General features: G+C 34.8%; 1 protein-coding gene across 3 annotated transcripts; it reads right to left on the bottom strand.

Annotated features, from left to right (window-relative positions):
• Positions 1-1,252: 1,252 nt before the first annotated feature.
• LOC127120859 (uncharacterized) lies at positions 1,253-10,149 on the bottom strand. 3 transcript variants are annotated; one of them, XM_051051438.1, is made up of 9 exons: positions 9,779-10,149; positions 9,358-9,512; positions 9,028-9,309; positions 8,778-8,858; positions 7,220-7,405; positions 7,014-7,115; positions 6,862-6,936; positions 5,417-5,533; positions 1,253-2,699 (listed from the first exon to the last, which is right to left on the bottom strand). In XM_051051438.1, the coding sequence occupies exons 1-9, from the start codon at positions 9,981-9,983 to the stop codon at positions 1,422-1,424; spliced, it is 2,481 nt and encodes an 826-aa protein (XP_050907395.1). In that variant the 5' UTR covers positions 9,984-10,149; the 3' UTR covers positions 1,253-1,421. The 3 variants fall into 3 exon arrangements, with proteins under 3 accessions (XP_050907395.1, XP_050907393.1, XP_050907394.1); XM_051051436.1 differs by having other exon boundaries at positions 9,028-9,512; XM_051051437.1 differs by having other exon boundaries at positions 6,865-6,936; positions 9,028-9,512; positions 9,779-10,148.
• Between the last annotated feature and the right edge of the window lie 9,902 nt (positions 10,150-20,051).

The following is a 20,051-nucleotide window of genomic DNA, read 5'->3' as shown; positions in this document are numbered from 1 at the left end:
GGCATTTTTTTATTTTCACGTGGTGCCCTATTAGTGCCCTATTAATACGTTGGGTGCATTAAGAAGTTCCTCCAAGATTATGCAGTTTCCATTTCAAAGCCCAGACTTATTAAGCCCAACTGAAATATTTCTGAGCCCATTTCAAACTCTCTTCTCATCTCTTTTTCCAGAACACAAAGCTAACCACGTAGCAAATCTGCCACAAGTCATCTTCCCTTGAATTTCGATCCTAATCGATTGAGGTAAACTAAAAATTTCTTTCTATAATTTCACATTATTTTTCAATTCTTAGTGTATTTTCTGCTTTGTGATGAAAAATCCAATTCATAATGTTGAGCAATCTATGGAGTGTATCTTGTCGCAGAGAAAAGAAGAAGAATATGAAATGAGAGGAACCAGAGGCCAAAAGCTTTCTGGAATGCAAAAACAAGTACTTAGCTTATACAGAGGATTTCTACGTGCAGCACGTTCCAAATCTGAGGAGGAACGCTGCAAGATAGAATCCGTAGTATGTCAAGAGTTTCGGCGCAATTCCAAGGAAGTGGATCGGAAGAATTTTCAATACATTGAGTATTTACTACGCCGCGGCCATAAACAACTTGACCAGCTTCGGAACCCTGGCACCACTGGCTTATCTTCTTTGCAACTTGATTTCTCAAAGTGAAACTTTAAAATACTTTTCATAAAGATCTTGTCAATTTATTATTCACAATTAACTCAGTATTGAGATGCTTGCTTTTTTTTATACAGAAAAATAAATTAGCTGGATGATGTGTACTTTCCTTTTGATTATGTTGTTTATGGTTTATTTATTTTATGGTTTATTTATTTTTAAAATAATGTTTTACTTGTTATTGCTGCTAAGCTACTTCGTCATCGCTCTGAGTCAAGTATCCATATGCTCTATCATCGCCAAGTTTATTAGATTTTATCAAATCCAATCAACTAGTCTATTCACTATCAACTAGCTTAAAAGCCATCAACTATAGGTCCACCCGCTAAAAACTAACTTTTACAAATTATCGGCTGCTTTTTTTACCAAAAAATACATGGCAGAAGGCAATTGATAAAAATTAGAAAGTAAGTTGAACCATGCTGTGATACAAAAGATTATGGTAAAGTTACAACATTGCAAGACTACATAATATTTCCAGATGAGAATATGAAATTCCACAGCATACGTTACAAGTGTCTTTTTTTTAAGGCTTTTGTTAAAACAAAAGACTACGGTTTTCTATATGATTCTATATGATAAGCTCTAGAAACCGCATCATTTTTTCATCAAGAAAAATTTTAATTTCAAGTTCACAATTCAAAGCAGTACAAATTACAAGAAAATGAGGAGGTTACACTAAGAAAGGACAATGCTCTAGAACATGCTAATACTAACATAACGCCATCGATACCAAAAAATACAATTTTCATCGAGGAGCACCATAAACTTGGGTGGAGTCATATTGGGGATAAGCAGGCTGAGGCGATACTGTCTTGCCATATGCAGCTGGAGCAGTTCCTGCTGCTGGTACAGCTGCATAAACTGCTGGTTGTGGGTTAGATTGGTCGTAACCAGCTTGAGTTTGTGTGGGTTGAACATAACCTGGCTGCGCGGTTGGTGCTGCACTATATGCTTGTGCAGCTCCGCTGCTGTAAGTAGGATCTTGGGGCGCTTGATAACCATAGACTGCATTGTTAGAGGCAGGTTGTTCAGGGTAAGTCTGCTGAGATGGGTATGATCCATAACCAGTAGGACCAACTTGAGAATAACTAGCTGTGGGCTGAGCACCTGGCTGCCCATAACTGGGCTGTCCTCCTGGCTGGGTATAAGCTTGTCCGGGAGCAGATTGAGAGTGACTGTAACCATCTGCAGCAGGGGCAGACCCATATGTGGGATATGCTGCTTGTGCTGGCGTAGATGATGCATAAGGATATGGTTGTTGCACTGTCCCATATGATTGTGCTGGAGTAGAACCCTGATACTGAATTTCACCCGGTTGAGCGGCTCTAGGGTGGCCATAGGACTGTGGATGTTGTCCTTGTGAAGGTGGCATGCCATACAATGGTGGCTTACCATACTGCTGTTGAGGTGCATAATTCGCTTGAGCACTGGCTTGAGGATAGGTTGGCTGAGAATTTGGATGTCCTCCATAAGGATATTGTGCTGGGGCACGATTTTCATACTTCGATTCTTCATAACCTTGTCCATAACCTTGTTGAGGATGACCTGCCTGCTGATAAGGTGTCTGATGCCCATAATCCTGGCCTTGGGGCTGTCCATAATTGTAATTCACCTGAGCAGGGGATGGGCCCATGGAGGGTAAAGGAGAAGGTCCAGCACCATGATGGGGGACTGAACTGGGATGCTGGGCAGATGATGGAGCCTCAGATGAATGACCCCCTTGTCCGCCATAATAATCATAACCACCATTATGTGAGGGTGGCCCCTGCAAACTCTGGTGAGGCCTTTGCTCCCAACCAGAACCATAACTGCTCCTTGGAGCCATGTGTTGAGGATAATTCCCATATGGAGTATGAGCATATGATTGATTGTGAGAAGGATATGGCCCGCGGTGTTGATAGTCATATGATTGCGGGTGGCCATAATGTGAGCCTCGCTGACCCCATTGGGGTGGACCACCAGATCCTCGAGGTGGCCGGTAAGCCTGCTGGCCAAAACCACCTGTTGATGATGACCTGATAGGCTATACAAGCACAGCATACAAAAGTAAGTAAATAGGAAAAAATAATAATAACCTGATATACAAGAACAGTATACAAAGGTAAGTAAATAGGAAATAATAATAATAATAACCTAATAGACTATACAAGCACAGCATACAAAAGTAAGTAAATAGAAAAATAATAATAATACCCAAAATCATAACAGTGTAAGTTGCTAAGCAGAAATAGCAAAGATGCAGCTATGGCGATCCAATTAAATATTAAAATCTGGTTGCCATGATAGCCAAGAGAAAATATTTGTATGAGCGCACATTTTCAATTGCAACGATATAAATCTGGTTGAAAGACACACTCTTCGAAAAACAAGGTATACAGTTTTCTCAGGACAATTTCAGTATACAACATTACAAATGTGGCATGTTAAGACTGTGTAATCAAAGTTTCTACTGAATGTCAAGTGGCAAAATAACAAGCACCAAGCTGTCAAGATAATGTGTGGCATGTCATATCTAAAACCTAGCTACGGTAGATGATGGACTGAACAGCTATGCAAAAAAAAATGTTCGATAATATCACAAAAAATACATCACCTTATCAAATACAGGAAAGTGAAAAAAGGCCGACAATGCAAAAACAAAACTAAGAATGACTATAAGCTAAGTTTCAATCAATCAATTTCACAATAACTAGACAAATATGGTGAATCTTACAAGAGGTGACAGCTTGATATACTTCTGCTGCTTTCAACATACCAACATATTCTAGATATATTTATTCAAAGACAGAATAAAGTGGTAACTGAACCAGGTTGATACAGCAGTGATCACTCAGAGTACAGATCGTGTCAAAGTTGCCTATAATCACCATATTCCAGAAGGGAATGAAAATGCATAGCAAACGAATACAGAGGATTAAGCAAGATAGTCTTCACTCTCTTAGAAAGATCCACAAAAGCACATTTGAGTATACAACACTCAAATCAAATTTTAATTTAACCAAGATGATCCAGCGAGCTTCTTTTAGATAATTTTTCAATTCCCCACTGTATATTCTTAGAGGCCCCCAAAATACACTACCAGAAGGATACTTCCAGTAGCTAATAGAGGGGTGGATTGAAATATTATCTTTCTTTTATATGTTGCACGTAAAACATTAACTTAACACCCGTCTAATATATGTTAGTCTCTGCAACCAAGAGTATCATCAGGTCAAAGATATGTTAGAAAGCGGATAAATGAATATATTTGTGCTGCTTCTTGATCATATGGCAATCGTAGTCTTTTCAACCAAGAATATCATCAGGTCTCAAAGATATGTTAGAAAGCAGGTAAATCAACACAACATACTTGTACTGGTCTTGGATCACATGGCTACCTTCATTAAAATCTACCCAACATCAAAGCAGACCAGATGACAAGAATTATTTATTATGGTTTTTTTAATTACAGAACTAGATAGAGGAATAGAACTCCAACACAGTTAAAATCATCAAACGACATGACTTCACCAGGTATGACTCATTTCTTCCAAAAGGTTTCATACAAATCATACAGCTGCTCTGTTTGAGCGCCAAGGCCAGCACAATATAGTCTTACTGAATCATTATTTTTAAGTCTTGAAGCAATCTTACCAACCATTAAACATCCTGCTATCGGAGTTTTTAATGCTTGCCACCTCTCTTCAGAGCATGAAAGTGAATATGCTGTCTATGACATCAAGAAAGCAATGCTGACCCCGAGGAAAAGGCAATGGCCAAATCTGCATTTTTAAAGCCAACCAATTCGAAATTGGCACCTCAAGAAAAATAAATCATTGTAACTGTCATCTTGGTTTACATATATGATCTTCCTAAAAGATTTAATTGACCTTGGCATGGATTATTGTTCAAATTCCAAACTCATGAACACTGTTTCATGTGATCTATCTCACTTGCATGGCAACAATTGATACAATATTTCCATAAATGAATTAAACAGGCATCAAATACATGGACACTCCAGCGCACACAATCACGTTTTCTATTATGTTCGCAAATGCAACTGTAGAGCAACACTAACGCAAACATAGCAAACATATAAAGGGTTTGTCCAATCTATTTTAAACATGCCAACAATATAGGAAATAGATCTTTTTTTACAGGGATCCTTATTACGAGCAATCATTCTTCAGAACTACTATTTCATTGCATGATGGAATCAAATGAAGTGATAAATAGAACTCATAACTACAGGAACAATGTCAAAATCAGTCACCGATGAAATATCTTAACTGGTCATACATGCTTTCAACCAGCGGCAAAACATAGAAAAAGCTTCCATATACTACTTCAAACTTACCCAATACCATGATACTAATCAAGAACGACAGCACATTGCAACCAATTTAAGCTATATAACCCCTGGTCACTCCCCAATCAGCATGACATATAAACCCCAGTCTACAGTAGAAAGGAGGCATAAGTTGGCACAAAAATGGGTCTGGACGCATGCAAGGTAATCAAGGCTAGTTTAAGTCAAGAAAATATAACAAGAAAATTGCAATAGAAAAAGGAATATCAATAATATATCAAAAAGCAAAAGGTTAGCATTGATATTAATAGTGTGGCAAACAGAAATATGTAGTTAAAAAAATAAACAGAAATACGTAGTTAAAAAAGTAAACAGAAATATACCCAAATAATATCTAAACTATCTAATTGCAGACTTTATCATCACAAGATATGTATAGCAAAACAGACCTGACTCAAGACTTCCTTTATCATTTCTTGAGCAATTTCAATTTGCCTCTTATCACCAGTAACTTGGACAGTCCTTTCTTTAGAATCATCGCCTTCGGGAAGGTGTTGAGGAATCAACTAAAACAGTTAAAAGAGCATCATCAGAGGCAATAACCTAAATCCATAATAACAGGATAAAAATTTGAAAGCCTAAAAGAATGACACTGTACAAACATCAACCAACTTTCTCCCTCTTACAAAATTCAATACTTCCATGAGCTTGAAACCCACAAAACTCTGCTAATAGAGGATAACACTCAACAAACAACTACATTGCACTAATTCAAAAAGCATTTTTAACAAATGGCATATCTGATAGAAAGTGAAAAAGAGAACATACAAAATGGTGAGATTCAATGAAAATGTTTAGAATATTAACACCACTATGGAAAAACAGTGAAGGATGTGAACACTTCTAACACATGGTTTGTCTGATAGAAAGTAAAAGGGAGAACAAATAAAATGATTAGATTTTGCAAGGTTGAGAATATTATTACCCTATAAAATTACAGTGTAGAGAAGTATTTTTATTAAGCAGTACCATTGAAGTGTGATACAGTAACGGCTTACTAACAATTCTAATTAACTAACAGAAGCAGAACCTTCTTCCAGATAATTTAACCATGAATATTATAATATTTCCCCTCAAGCAGGTGGTTGATCCAACAAACTTGATTCAACAACCAAACCTTCTTCCAGATGATCTAACCATGCATACTCTAATATTTCCCCCTCAAACTAAAGGTGGTTGATCCAATAAAACTTGATTCAACAACCAAGACTATCTATAAACAACAAAAACCAAAAAGGGGATAGTGGTTTAGTAAGAATGTCAGCATTCTGAAGAATTCTATTTTGAGCTCGTGCCACCATGACAGAAAATGATAGGAAGTGAATAGCAGTAAAAAGAATCTGATGAGCACTAAAGAGAAAGTTTAGATAACAGCACCACTATCGAATTTCAGTGTAGCTAAGTTATTTAAACAAGGCAATACCACCTAAGAGCTTTGATAACTTCCCACTATCAAATCTAATACACTAATTGTTTAAGATAATACACATGAATTAGTTGATTTCATTTAGGCAAACCATTCTTTCCCAAACCAAGCATTTCAATCTCACTATAGCTATCCAAACATTTTGCTTACACAAGGACCACAAGGTTCATTACATGAAAAGCTACAATTGATTTACCTAAGGAAAAAGACAACAGCATTGGAATAATTATTTTCAAATTAATTGGGTTATGAGCAATTGTTTTCAAAAAAAATATCCATTTACACATTGACATGCCAACAATTCTAAATCAACATCGTTTCTTTTTAAATAAAAATATGCAACTATCATATTTTACCATCTGCATCAACAGTTTAATACCAAAAAAGAGTGAGGTAAACAATAACAACTACCTGGATGCGTGCCCCAGTTTTGGTCTGCAAGCTCTTAATTGTTTCCCCACCTTTCCCAATGATTAATCCTACCTGTATAATTTTTTTGTGATTCAAAGCTTCCATAAATAATCTAAAACATAAATAGACAGATATTGTCAGTTTATCACCTTCTCGTTTGGAACTTGAATCTGAACTTGATCAGATCCCACTATAGCCTGAGCAGGGGAGAGGCCTCTAGCAACAAGTGCAGGGGAACCTCCAGCATCAGCCTGTGGAATTTCAAAAGGAAAACAACATAAGAATAGAACTATACTATAATAACAGCAAGAGAAGAACGAGAAGGATGCCACAGAGATTGAATATGGTATCGAACCTCAGCAATCACAGCATTCATTAGCTTTTCGGCCTTCTCTATACTTTCCACAGTTCCTATTAATTCCACAGGCCTTGTTGAAGAGTGGGGATCAGCTTCAGCATCCCTTGTAATCTGGATCTTTGCACCTGAATTATACTGCAGGTACCGTATAGTATCACCTGACTTGCCAATAAGTACACCAACCTGAACATAAATGGAATGCAACTAAGTAGTTAAATTGCTTCCAGTCCAACACATAAATTAAATTTAAGATTTGTACAGAACACGGCTTTCAGTGAGGATGTAAAAAACAAATATGTCTGCCTAAAACTTCATCATTAATACTTAATGGCTTCATCGCAAGCATAACTATGGACAAAAAAAGTTATTCAAAATGAAGTCCTTGAAAAGCCAGGGTCAGTGGCGAAAAGAAGGAAAACGATCATCCATTATTAATAACATAAAGTCAGAAATATGCGCACAAAACCCACAACTAAAACTGTTGTACAGAGGACCTGCAAAACAGGGTTTTAAGCTGCTGGAGAAACAACCACAAAACCATTCTCCACTTAGTAAGGTCATTAACATTGATCAAACAATCAATTTCCTATTGTGAATCATGTCTAAAGGTAATATAAACTTTGATTTTCATGAATTAGTTTGTTAGTGTTTCCTTTATCTCTCTCTACCTCTAGTAGACTATCATCCATGTGATCTAGTGTATTCTGGCTTTCCAGTTAGGAGCCCCCATACATCCAATGAAAAACTAAAAAAAAACATCTTGATTAGTTTTCAGTTGGGTCTGATTGTAAACTGATTTTTGCCTCAAGTTTGACTTGGAACCTGGTTTGAAGTGGAAGGGGTTGATTCACCAAGCTCATTCATTATAATATTCGCAAACTTTAATAAGGCTTCAATAGGCCTTCTACACACATGACCAGCTCATCCGAGTAGATTTTAAACCCCAAATTCTTCTCCACTGTAATCAATCATAATCATGTCACGTGTATTCATTCAACCATCATAAGGGACCCATGAGTTATCTCATTCCTGTAGACTATCTTGCTGATCCGTGGTTACCAAGCAGCTGCTACCATTAAAGAGAAAGCAAATTCCAGCAAATTTGTCTTTCTCATCTACACTCCCTGGCAACCTGGCTAATGGTACTTACTAAGTTAAAAAAAGTCCCCAAACTTGGCGAATAGTGACCATATGAATTTGAGAAAAAAACAATAGGGTGTCCATAAGGCATGCATTTTTGTGGTGAATGCATTGAACTCGGGCAAGCTTGATTATTTCAACTTAGTAAAAAACACACGCAAAGTCCAAAACAATTGGGGTAATGCACATTAGGAGTCCAATTTGAAAACATATTGGAGCCGTCACAACATATGGGCATGCATCCAACATATAATCAATCAGTAAACAAACCGTTACAAAGAGGAAATACTTCAAGTGCGTCAAGTTCTTCATGAAACATTGTCAAATTTGGTTGTACATAGAAAAAGATTGACAATAAACATGCAATGTGACTGAGCCCAATAATATGCATCTAAACCTTTTAGAACAAATGTACCTTATTGCTAGGAACTTCAATTCTTCTCGTTGTTGTGTCAGACCCAGATATAGGTTGCTTTTGTCCAGAAGAAGCATTTTGCTGAAAGCAATGCAAAAATTAAAGACAGGCAAGGGTAAAACTTCAGGACAAATACTAATGAGTGGGAATATGTCGTTCTGGTCTCTATAAATCTACAGTGAGATGTGCATTAAGAAATATAAGAACGTTATGATAAAGAAAAGGCCAAACTGAGCTTCATAATCAACACCTTATTATCAGGAACCTCCTCGTTTTGTGAGACGGGATCAATAGAACTGGAATCGGGTAGTTTGTCTCCAGAAGCATCTTCCTCATTAGACTCCTTAGATGGTTGTTCAGTTTCTTTAGAGGGCTCCTTTTCTTTTTCCTGTTCAGAGTCTTCAACAGGAATCTCTTTAGAGTCCTCAACAGGAACGTCTTTGGAGACCTCAATAGGAACCACTTTGGAGTCCTCAACAGGAACCTCTTTGGAGTCCTCAACAGGAACCTCTTTGGAATCCTCAACAGGAACCTCTTTGGAATCCTCAACAGGAACCTCTTTGGCATCCTCAACAGGAACCTCTTTGGCATCGGCAACCTCAGCAATTTCACTAGAAGTTTGTTCCTTGGCATTTTCTTCTGTATTATCTTTGGATACATCTTGAACTGCCTCCAAAGAAGCATTCTCCAAAGTTGCAGCATTTTCCTGCACTTCTTGATGTCCGTTAGTATTAGCTGCAAACACCAAAAACATAACATCAATAACAATAAAAAATCATTACAATTAAAGCAAATTGTATCAACATTCGGCAGGATAGTGCATATCCAGTGCAGTAATGACAAATTCAACAGCGGCAATAATATCAATAAAATGTAGAAAAAACACACTAAGCATCATTGTAGAATATTCATCGAAACCTAATTATATACTATTGTGATTCTACGGGATGAGAAATGAACTAATTACGAACATTTCACAAGTTGGAGAATAAATGGAGTACCTATGTCATTCTGATTATCGTCGTCAAGGCGAGGGCGCTTGTTCTCACCCTCGTCGGCAACTGCAGCGTCGGTTTCACCGCCGTCGGTGCTAGATTCGAGAGGGTTTTGTTCGGTAGGTTCAGAGTGCAGATCTTCGAACTTGCGCTTACCATCGGAGGGGACGGGGCTTGTAGCGGGTGCCACAATAACTTCTTCTTCGGCCATAATAAGGTGTGAAATCTAAGCGCGGGAGTGAAGAAGTGAGCAGGGATGAAGATGAGAGAGAAACTATATGAAATGAATGAGACACGAGTTCGATCGAGATGATGAAATGAAAGGATAGTTTATCTCACGGGTTGGATTTTAGGGTTACGACCTACGCTATTTTGCCACTCACATCCGTGTGGGCTTAAACCTTTCTGTCTTATTTCTCTTTCGTCATGGGCTGCTGGGCTTTGTATTTAATAGGGTCCATGAAATTCTATTTGTCAGGAAGTTATTTTTTTACCGGAACGGAGTGGGTCGAAGACGATTTTTATCTTCTTAAATTCAAATTTGAATCTCGAAATAATTCTTTTCCCGTCTAAATCTCATCAGGAATAGCGAATTAAAACACAAACTCATTCCAAACAAGTTCGGGTTAGATTTGGGTATCCCGTCTCACCACCATCTATTTAATAAAATCAATTTTTATAATAAAAATATTTATTTTTTTAAAATAAAATTATATTACAAATAATAAAATTTTAAAAATCTCAAAAAAATTCATACATACATTTCAAACAATTTTAATGATAAATACAAATCAAAATATCAAAACATTAACCACATATTTAATATTATAAATTATCAAAACTAAAATATAAAATACATAATAAAATAAACGGTACGGGTTCGGTGTGGGTACTGGTGTCCCTATTACCCGACTCGTCCCCATATTTTATATTCGAGAAAAAGTCAAACTTGAACTCAAACCCAGTCAATACGAATTTTTTCCGTCATATTCTGGGCGGGTTCGGGTGTGTACCCGCAGGTATGGGTTATATTGACGTGCCTATATGATATTATTATCGGGAATTTCTTAATGCATCATATATCTTAGGGGTATACATGGGTTGGATAAACCCAACAACCTCAATAAAATCCACTCAAATCAACCAAAAAAATGGGTTGGGCCGGATCATTGGGTGAATACTATTTCAAAAATGAAAAATCCTTCAAAATAATTGGGTTATGGGTAAATCCACACAACCCACAAAACTTATGGATTATTGAATGACTATTTTTTAGCTATTTTTTATAATTTGATAACTGACGACTTTGATGTCTTTAATCTTGGTTGTAAGTATTTTATAAGTCGTAAGTAATTCGATTATTTTGATGTTAATTCTTGTAAGTTGTAAGTATTTTATAAATTCTATGTATTGCTGTAATGTAACTTTGGTTTTTATAAATATGTTTATGATTAACTTTATTGTGCATTTAAACATTTGATATTTTAAAAAATAACGGTAATATGTTAAATTATTTATTAAGAAAAAATGTGACAAATTTTTTATAATTATATAAGGAAGAAAAAAATGAAAAAAAAAAATTGGGTAACCCACTACCAAACCCACAAATCTGTGATTTTTATCTCATCCAACTCAATAATGTTGTGGGTGGTTATTTTACCCCACACAAACCAGTGTACCATGTATGAGTTGGGTCATGATTTTGACTAAATTCAACTCAAATCTACTATATGTTACTTGTGCGCCATGCAAAAATACTAAAATTCCCTTCAGATTTCGAAAATGCATCTCCATACGCATCCAATACACACTCAACATAAGGCATTCTAAGTGACGCCATGTTGGTTGGGTTTTTTTAACACCGGAGATGCATCTCCGGTATATTTCCATAGATGCATTTTTGTAACGTATTACACAGTAGTAGTAGAGGAAAAAACCAAAAACTTATAATTTGACAAAATAAGATTATGAATCCTAAAATAAAGTAAGCATCACATGGATGATTTAAACATAAAATGCAACATTACACTTTAATATCCAGGTGGACGCTTCAACATCTTCACAATATCTTTGACCGGTCTTGAAATCGTCGCATCCAACACAAATGGAATTTTTGTTTCGAAACAGAAACATGTATTCCACGTAAACCTTACGGTCGCATCCATTTTAAGCTTAAAGTTATTGAACTAAATCTTCCATCTGCTGTCAATCGACGGTGAACGGTACTTGAGCTTCACGATCATTCGATTGTCTCTGTAAGATAGGAGATTATGGATTTTATATTTAATATCTACAAGAGATGTGTACCCATTGAGCTTAAACTTTCGTCTAGGTGCTGCGTTGGAGAAGGAGACATTTGTGACATATCAATTATTGTTTATTTGTGACATTTAAGACATTTTCAGTTTATGTGAAATAAAAAACAAGAGCACATTAATTTATAGAAGTTGTAGACAAATATGGATCATTCAAAACCTAGCATGCTGATTTCTGAGATATATCTCCGATTCTGCATCCTATTATCTTGTTCTGGAGATGCATCTCCGCAACCTCTCTAGAACATGCAAAAAACATAACCTTTGAAAATAGAACTTAATTGGAGACATTTTTTGACAATGAACAAATTTTATGGGAAAGATAAAAAAAAATATTAAAATATTAAGAAATTGAATATATTACACTTCATTAATATTGAGATACAATTACATACACTTATTTATCGAGCTAAACATGAAATTAAAACGAATCGAAACATTTATCACCGGTTAAATCTATGGATGGTACCCCCTTTGACTTTTGTGCATTTGATTATCTTATAATGTTGCTTTATTTCTCAAACTCTTGCATCATTTCCATTAAATGGTCTAGTCAAGTATCGACTTTTGTTGTTGAATAAGTCATCCCCTTTGGTGATGTATATGGTATAAGGCATCTCGATTTCAAGTAAACTTGAACAAAATATTGTGATTTTGAAAGCCACCTAATACACAAAATACGATCATTTGGATTTTGAGGTGGGGCGGTATGTAGTGTAACTCTATCTTTTATCAAGTATGGTTGTGTAATCAAGTAACTTTGTCTTTTATCAACTTATTTTAGATATGCATCTCCAGAAATATCTGACATGCAAATGTGACATCAATTTTCAAAATCTCACCTCAAACTTTCGAATATGCATCTCCGAAATATGCACTAGGCTGGTCAATTATGAGTATATTTGTTAAAAATTTCGGAGATGTATCTCCGAAATTTTTTTAAGTATTCATCAAAGGTGACACTCATTTGGTGCATCATAGCGTTGGTGCATGGTGCATCCGGAAATGCATCTCCGAAATCTGAGGGTCATTTTAATATTTTTTTCCATGGTGTGCAAGTAACATATATGGTGCATTAAGAATTTCCCTTATATTTAATGGGGTCCATGAAACTCTACTGTTAGGGAAGTTATTTTCCTATAAACTGGAGTTTGTTGAGCGTAAGGGGATCCGTACACAGGCCTCCAAACTTAGGTTTCCAAACTTAGGTTTGGTGTTTTAATTGGAAGGTTCGGTGATGGTTATGATATAAGATGTGTATTTTTAACAATGAGATATGAAAGAAGTGGCACATATTAACAATCTATTGGAAAGTTGAAACGGGATGACAGTGCATCGAGAAAGTGTGATTGTCCTTTTAAAGTAGGTGGATACCTTGACATGAATAGTACATCAAAATCTAATGTGTTTTCTGATATACATAGTCATTATTTGTGTCATAAGTTAGTCGGTCATCCCATTGTATGTCGCCTTAATCTTAGGGAGAATGTACTTATTTTTGACATGACATTGAATATGGTGCTGCCCAAAAACATACTTGAAATGTTGAAACAAAAAATACCTCAAAATGTCAAGCAAATACAGTGTTCATGTCGTAAACAACAATGCAATAAGAGGCCCAAGAAATGAAATGCAACACATCCTCGAAAGTGGATACTTGTTCTTGATCGTCACTGTAACATATCATCTATCTTGCTAAACACATGAGCATCTACCAACTGATCCATCAAATCACTAATCCTGAAAGTGGATACTTGTTCTTGATCGCCACTCTATTCAGTTGTCTATAATCAATACACAACCCAATTCCACCATTTGTTTCTTAAATAACAACGCTGGTGCATCCCACAACGAAACACTCAGACGAACAATCTTCTTCTCAAGCATATCTTCCAGTTGCTTATTTAATCCATCCAATTTTGAAGCAGACATCCTATAAGGAGTCATCGACATCGGATTAGTACCAGGTACTAAGTCTATAGAAAACTCCACTTCACGTTATGGCGGCAAATCATTGATGTCTTTGGAAAACATTTTTGGAAATTCACATACTGCAGGAAGATAATGGACTACTCCATTTCCTACAACTTTTATCGAAGCTAACACCATAAACACTTGTGCCATATCCTTCACGGACTCTCTCACTTCATCAGGAGATACAAACATCAATTTTTTACCTCCATGAACTCAGATTCACACTCAGGAGGCAAGTCACAAATATCTTCAGGAAAACATCAGAAGTTACACACCACTGACATAACAATAACCTTCATATTACTCTCTACTCTCTGAGGAGCAAACATCAACTATACTTGGCCATTTTCCCTAAAGACACCCCAATTTGGCTGGTAGACAGGAATCTCAAATCCACAACATCTTTAGTGTCGGGAATAACACAACTTCAACATCGCATGTGCTTTTGCAATCAGTGGCACCCTACACCAACTTATTAGAACAATTGGTAAACACTTGGTTTAACTCCAACCTATTCATTCCAAGAATAACGTCAACTTGTTCTAACAGAATACAAACCGTGAACATCCTTAGGGAACACGTTAGGATATTAAACACACCACTGCCTCTCTTTGGCTAAAACCTTGCCTCCCCCCTCTAAAGGAAGTGACCATTGAGAACACCTGACCATCTTCCTTGAAGGATCACACCATTTGCTAATCGACACCATCCTTGAATCCAACCTCTATATGGGTTCAGGAAAAGCACAACATTCTCAAAATAGTCGAACTAGCCAACACTGCACTCTCGCTTGTAACAACATGATGTCTAATCTATATACGACTGAAACATCCAAGAAAAGCAGGCGTTTCTCCCCCACTTGTTTCATTCCAGGTCTGCAAATGGAAAACAAAACAAGCATTGGCATTATTTTCATACACATGTAACATAATATGGAACAACATAATTAAACAACCTGGCGGGGCAGACCGCCCTACCTTGACACCACTAATGTAACACCTTTCTAAACCCCACATACAATTATCGTATAATTCAATTAAAATCACAACCACAAGGGTGTCACACACATAAAAAAAATCTTGCTCCGTAACACGGGTTACACCAATTCATATTAAACTTGTCATCGTATGCTCATTTCCATTTTAAAGTATTATTGCAGTGGAATCATTGTCAAATCAATTAAAACATACTAATTTCAACTTCCATAATGAAACAAAAAGAGTTGTATAAATAAGCTCAACAACCACATCGATTATAATACTTCAACATAAACATGAGATAAGAAGCCAAACATGCATTCCTTACCCGATGTTACATAATTAGAGCAAGAAACTTATAATTAAACAATAAACTAATAAGCAACTTCATGAGTTGACTTCCACTTACTTCAACAATGTTACTCCTGAGTATCTGCACAATGCCTATGTAAAGGCAACTTTCAAACATAAGGAATAAAATTTCATTTCAATAATAAACGGTATAAAATGAAGAATATAGTACAACATATACACAATCATGCACAACAACATATCACATTCTCACACCTAATTTATCATCAACATCATACACGACAACATCTCAATTATCATCAACATCCCACTCACTTCAACAATGTTACTCCTGAGTATCTGCACAATGCCCATGTAAAGGCAACTTTCAAACATAAGGAATAAAATTTCATTTCAATAATAAACGGTATAAAATGAAGAATATAGTACAACATATACACAATCATGCACAACAACATATCACATTCTCACACTTAATTTATCATCAACATCATACACGACAACATCTCAATTATCATCAACATCACACATATCCACATCTCAATTATCATTAACAACATACACAACCACATCTCAATTATCATTAACATCATATGCAATAACATCTAAATTATCATTAACATAATATGAAACAACATCTCATCAAACAACACATCAACAATAACCAATACAATCCAACATTTATGCAATATACTCAACACTAACTCGACATACGTGTGTTACCAATTATGAACACTTAGGATCATTTTGCTACCCGATCCCCACCATAGGATTAGATTCCCTCTTAGAAGCGGAGCACACCAAATATCTACTATCACCATATGTAATGATTCATTAATCCCCTATAATAGAAATTAGTTACTCGGACCCAATCCATCACTATGGGATCGAGGCTCACAAAAACTCGTTACCATCAGCATAAGTAACACTTCAATAATCCCCCATAATAGGAATTAGCTATTCATACCCGATCCATCACCATAGGGTTGAAGCTCACCAAAATTGGACCGAAACCCGTACACCATGATGCATGACTCTTAATTAACATGTATTAACACAATAAGGTTCACCAAAAGGATTCCCAAACACATCTCATCATTTATGCATCCCATTATTCATCGTGAAACAATCAATTAATGTTACCATGTCAATATTATAAATAAATAGCTGAAACTTATCAACACCTTAACATCATCGACATAACAACATCAGTATCACATCATGATATTACAACAATGCAACGATTCATCAACCAAACATATAAACTAATACATTTATCAGCATAGTAGGCACATTAATAATATAAAACATCTCAACAATCCCTACCATGTTATAAGTTTGAGCATTAGCTTTCGAACGCTTCAAACTACATCAAAATCGGACTTACGGAATGAAAGTTATGACCTAAATCGTCGGGATATGTCAATAATTTATTAACCGAACATATGAACAAAAACTTTACCAACACAGTAGGTATAGGAATAATACTCAAACAATTCACTTATCACTATAGCATTATATATCAGAGCGTTATCTTTCTAATGCTTCAAACGACACGTCATTTGAATATACATATCAAAAGTTATGGCTAAAACCGTTGAACAGTGCAAAACAACATTTTGACTGTTATGTGTCGACACGTAACATCTATAGGTCGACACATAAAATTTATAGGTCGACACATAACATCTATAGGTCGATGCATATACTTCATTTTTAAATCTTGTATGTTCTGTCATATGTGCTGACCACATGTGTTGACCTATAATGCAAAATTTTCCCAAAAATCAGTTTTTAAACCATCCAAACACTCCCTCATGTGCCATAAACTTATGCTACGAAAGTCCATCAAATAAAATCCAATTTCTCATGGTTATAGATTTCTAATTCATTATCTACTCCATAGTTTCCATGAATCAACATCATATTACAAGACATCTTCATACTCATCATCTCTAAATCACAAATAACACAAATCAAGGTTAAAACCTTCAAACACCAATCAATGGCATAACATCATCAACAACATCAAAATAAAACATAAGAATACATAGGAAGGTACACAAATTTCACACCAATTTTATCATACAATCAACAATTATAACACAAACATCAGAATTGAGATTTAAAACACTTAATCCTAGGGAGGTTAAGGGTTCCTCTAGTCCACCCTTCCATCACACCCCTTATTATTGAAACAATTTCCCACCCTTACCTGATATCCAGCAAAAGCCATTGATCTTTATCTTCAACCTCAAGCTTTTGTTCTCCCTCTTTGTCTCTTTTGCTCCAATTTCACGTACTGACAAAATCTCCCCAAAACCTAGTTTCTCTCCCAATTTTTAAAATATATAGTAACCTCCTTACTTTTGCTTAATTATTATTTTTGTCTAATTTAACTCCAACTTCCTTCCTCTTACCACAAGCTCTCCTCAAATTCCACAATTGACTCAGACTCCCATTTTCTCTAATTTCTTATTTTATCAATAATAATAAATAAAATTCTAATTATTATAATCATTTTCTAATTCACTCTACCATCTCACCACATCTTACTATTTCTACCACACCCAACAACACATATTCAAATAATTATTTTAAATCACACCAACATCCAATAATTAAATAAAATATCGAAAATTATCATAAATCACCAATAATTCAAAATAAAAAATTAAAAAATTAGGGGTGTTACCCATATGGGTAGGGTACGAAACACATCTCTCTTCAGATTAAAATCAGGTTTCCATTCCGTTAAGAACATTGGCATATTATGTATTGTATATGGTCCCTTCATCATCACTTTATGTTTGTCTTTAAACGATCAAAATTTCAAGATGAAGTAACCTTTCTTGTCATAAAACATATCTGGTGGTTGCATAAAGTTCTAGAAGTTAACCATGTAGTTTTTTACAACATTCATACTCAAATTGCCTTCTACCACATACATAATCAAAGACTGTGTTCAATATTTTACCTTTGATTTGACATTATCATCTTCTATGTCAATTACCACCTATCCATCCATAATTTTTGGTGCGATAAATTCGATGGCCATACCATTTAATGTGACTCGATTCCCTCTGATGACATTCACCCATAATTTGATCGGCTATTCGGGGGTCTTTCGACATAGTTGTTGTTTCCTCGATCTTGCTCATTTTGGGGTTTTTGGTTTGAACCCTAGGTTTTCGCCATTCGTGCTTCGAATAACATCATCTTCCTCCTCAATGGTGTTACTTGTTGCATTGCCCTCCGTTCTATCTACAATGGGACTTGATGGAGATGTGTGACTATCCATTGGCTGAGACACCGTCTTATTTGGCTGCCCTCGCCTTTGTTTCACCGTCTCCGCCAACTTTTGTTTAAACAAGTAACGTCGTAAAATATTTTAATTCTTTATATTGTACACTTCTTATCACTTTAACCACTTTAAGTGGATAAATAATAAAAAATATAATATAATTAATTTAGAATACAAAGTTAGTCTATTTTAAATTTTCTAATAAATTGCATAAATATTTTTAAAACAGAGATAAATTATTTAAATAATAAAAAAATATAAAACAAAGTAAAGATTTTAGGACGATAAATTTAAAAAATAATGTAGTGTAAATTAGTTGCATTATATTATTTTTTTTTGTCTTAAATAGTTTTTTGATTTTTAAATTTGTGTGTTTTTGTTTGTCGTTCCTATATTTTTTTCCTCAAAATAATTCATAAATGTTAAAACTTTTTTATTTTTAATTCCTAAAATTAAAATCGACATAAGACCTGCAATTTTTTTTGTGGATTTTAATTTTATAAACTAAATTTAAATGAAATTAAATTTAAAATTTCAACTACATTAAATAAAATACCACCAAACTTTTTAATATATTATTTTATTTTTAAAAATTATACTAGTAAAAAGGCATATTTATAATTAATAAATGCTAAAAAATTGAGACTATCTTTTTTTTTTCACCTCATTCATTTTCTATTTTTTATTTTTAACTTTCTCAATCTTCCTTTTCTTCTCTTAGTTCAAATTTTAAATTTCTCTCACTTTTTTTCTCACACTTTCTAATTTTTATGTTTATTTTTTCTTTCTCTATTTTCTTTTCATATTTTATTTATTTAAATATCAACTATCAACTATCTATCCATTAAAATAAACTACCACCAAATTTCATAATATATCCTTTTAAAAAAAATTGTAATAGCAAAATGACATATTTGTAATCAAATATCTATCAATTAAAATAAACTACCACCAAATTTCTTAATATATTATTTTCTTTTTAAAAATTTGTACTTGTAAAAGGGCATATTTGTAATTAACAAATGCAAAAAAATTGAAACTACCTCATATTACCACCTCATTCATTTCTCATTTTTTACTTTTAATTTTCTCACTATTCACTTTCTTCTCTTAGTTCAAATTTCAAATTCCCCTCACATTTATTTTCTCACACTTTCTCACTTTCATTTTGATTTTTTTTTCTCTTCATTTCCTTTTTCCTATTTTATTTTTTTAAGTATCAACTATTTATCCATTGAAATAAACTACCACAGAACTTCTTAATATATCCTTTTCTTTTTAAAAAATTGTATTAGCAAAATAACTTATTTCTAATTAACACATACTAAAAAGATTGAAACTAATTCGTTTTGTCACCTCATTCATTTCCCACTTTTTATTTTTTACTTTCTCGTTTT

Source organism: Lathyrus oleraceus, chromosome 2, assembly GCF_024323335.1.
Source record: "Lathyrus oleraceus cultivar Zhongwan6 chromosome 2, CAAS_Psat_ZW6_1.0, whole genome shotgun sequence".
NCBI lineage: Eukaryota > Viridiplantae > Streptophyta > Magnoliopsida > Fabales > Fabaceae > Lathyrus > Lathyrus oleraceus.
The sequence above is the reverse complement of the archived record's forward strand: the minus strand, read 5'-3'. Positions and strand labels throughout refer to the sequence as shown.

Excerpts from the sequence above, each read along its gene's own strand:
- LOC127120859 (XM_051051436.1), bottom strand. The coding sequence starts at position 9,983 with ATGGCCGAAGAAGAAGTTATTGTGGCACCCGCTACAAGCCCCGTCCCC. Across the intron at positions 7,406-8,777 it reads TTGAAGTTCCTAGCAATAAG|GTTGGTGTACTTATTGGCAA; the intron begins GTACATTTGTTC and ends ATTTATGTTCAG. Across the intron at positions 7,116-7,219 it reads TGAATGCTGTGATTGCTGAG|GCTGATGCTGGAGGTTCCCC; the intron begins GTTCGATACCAT and ends GAAATTCCACAG.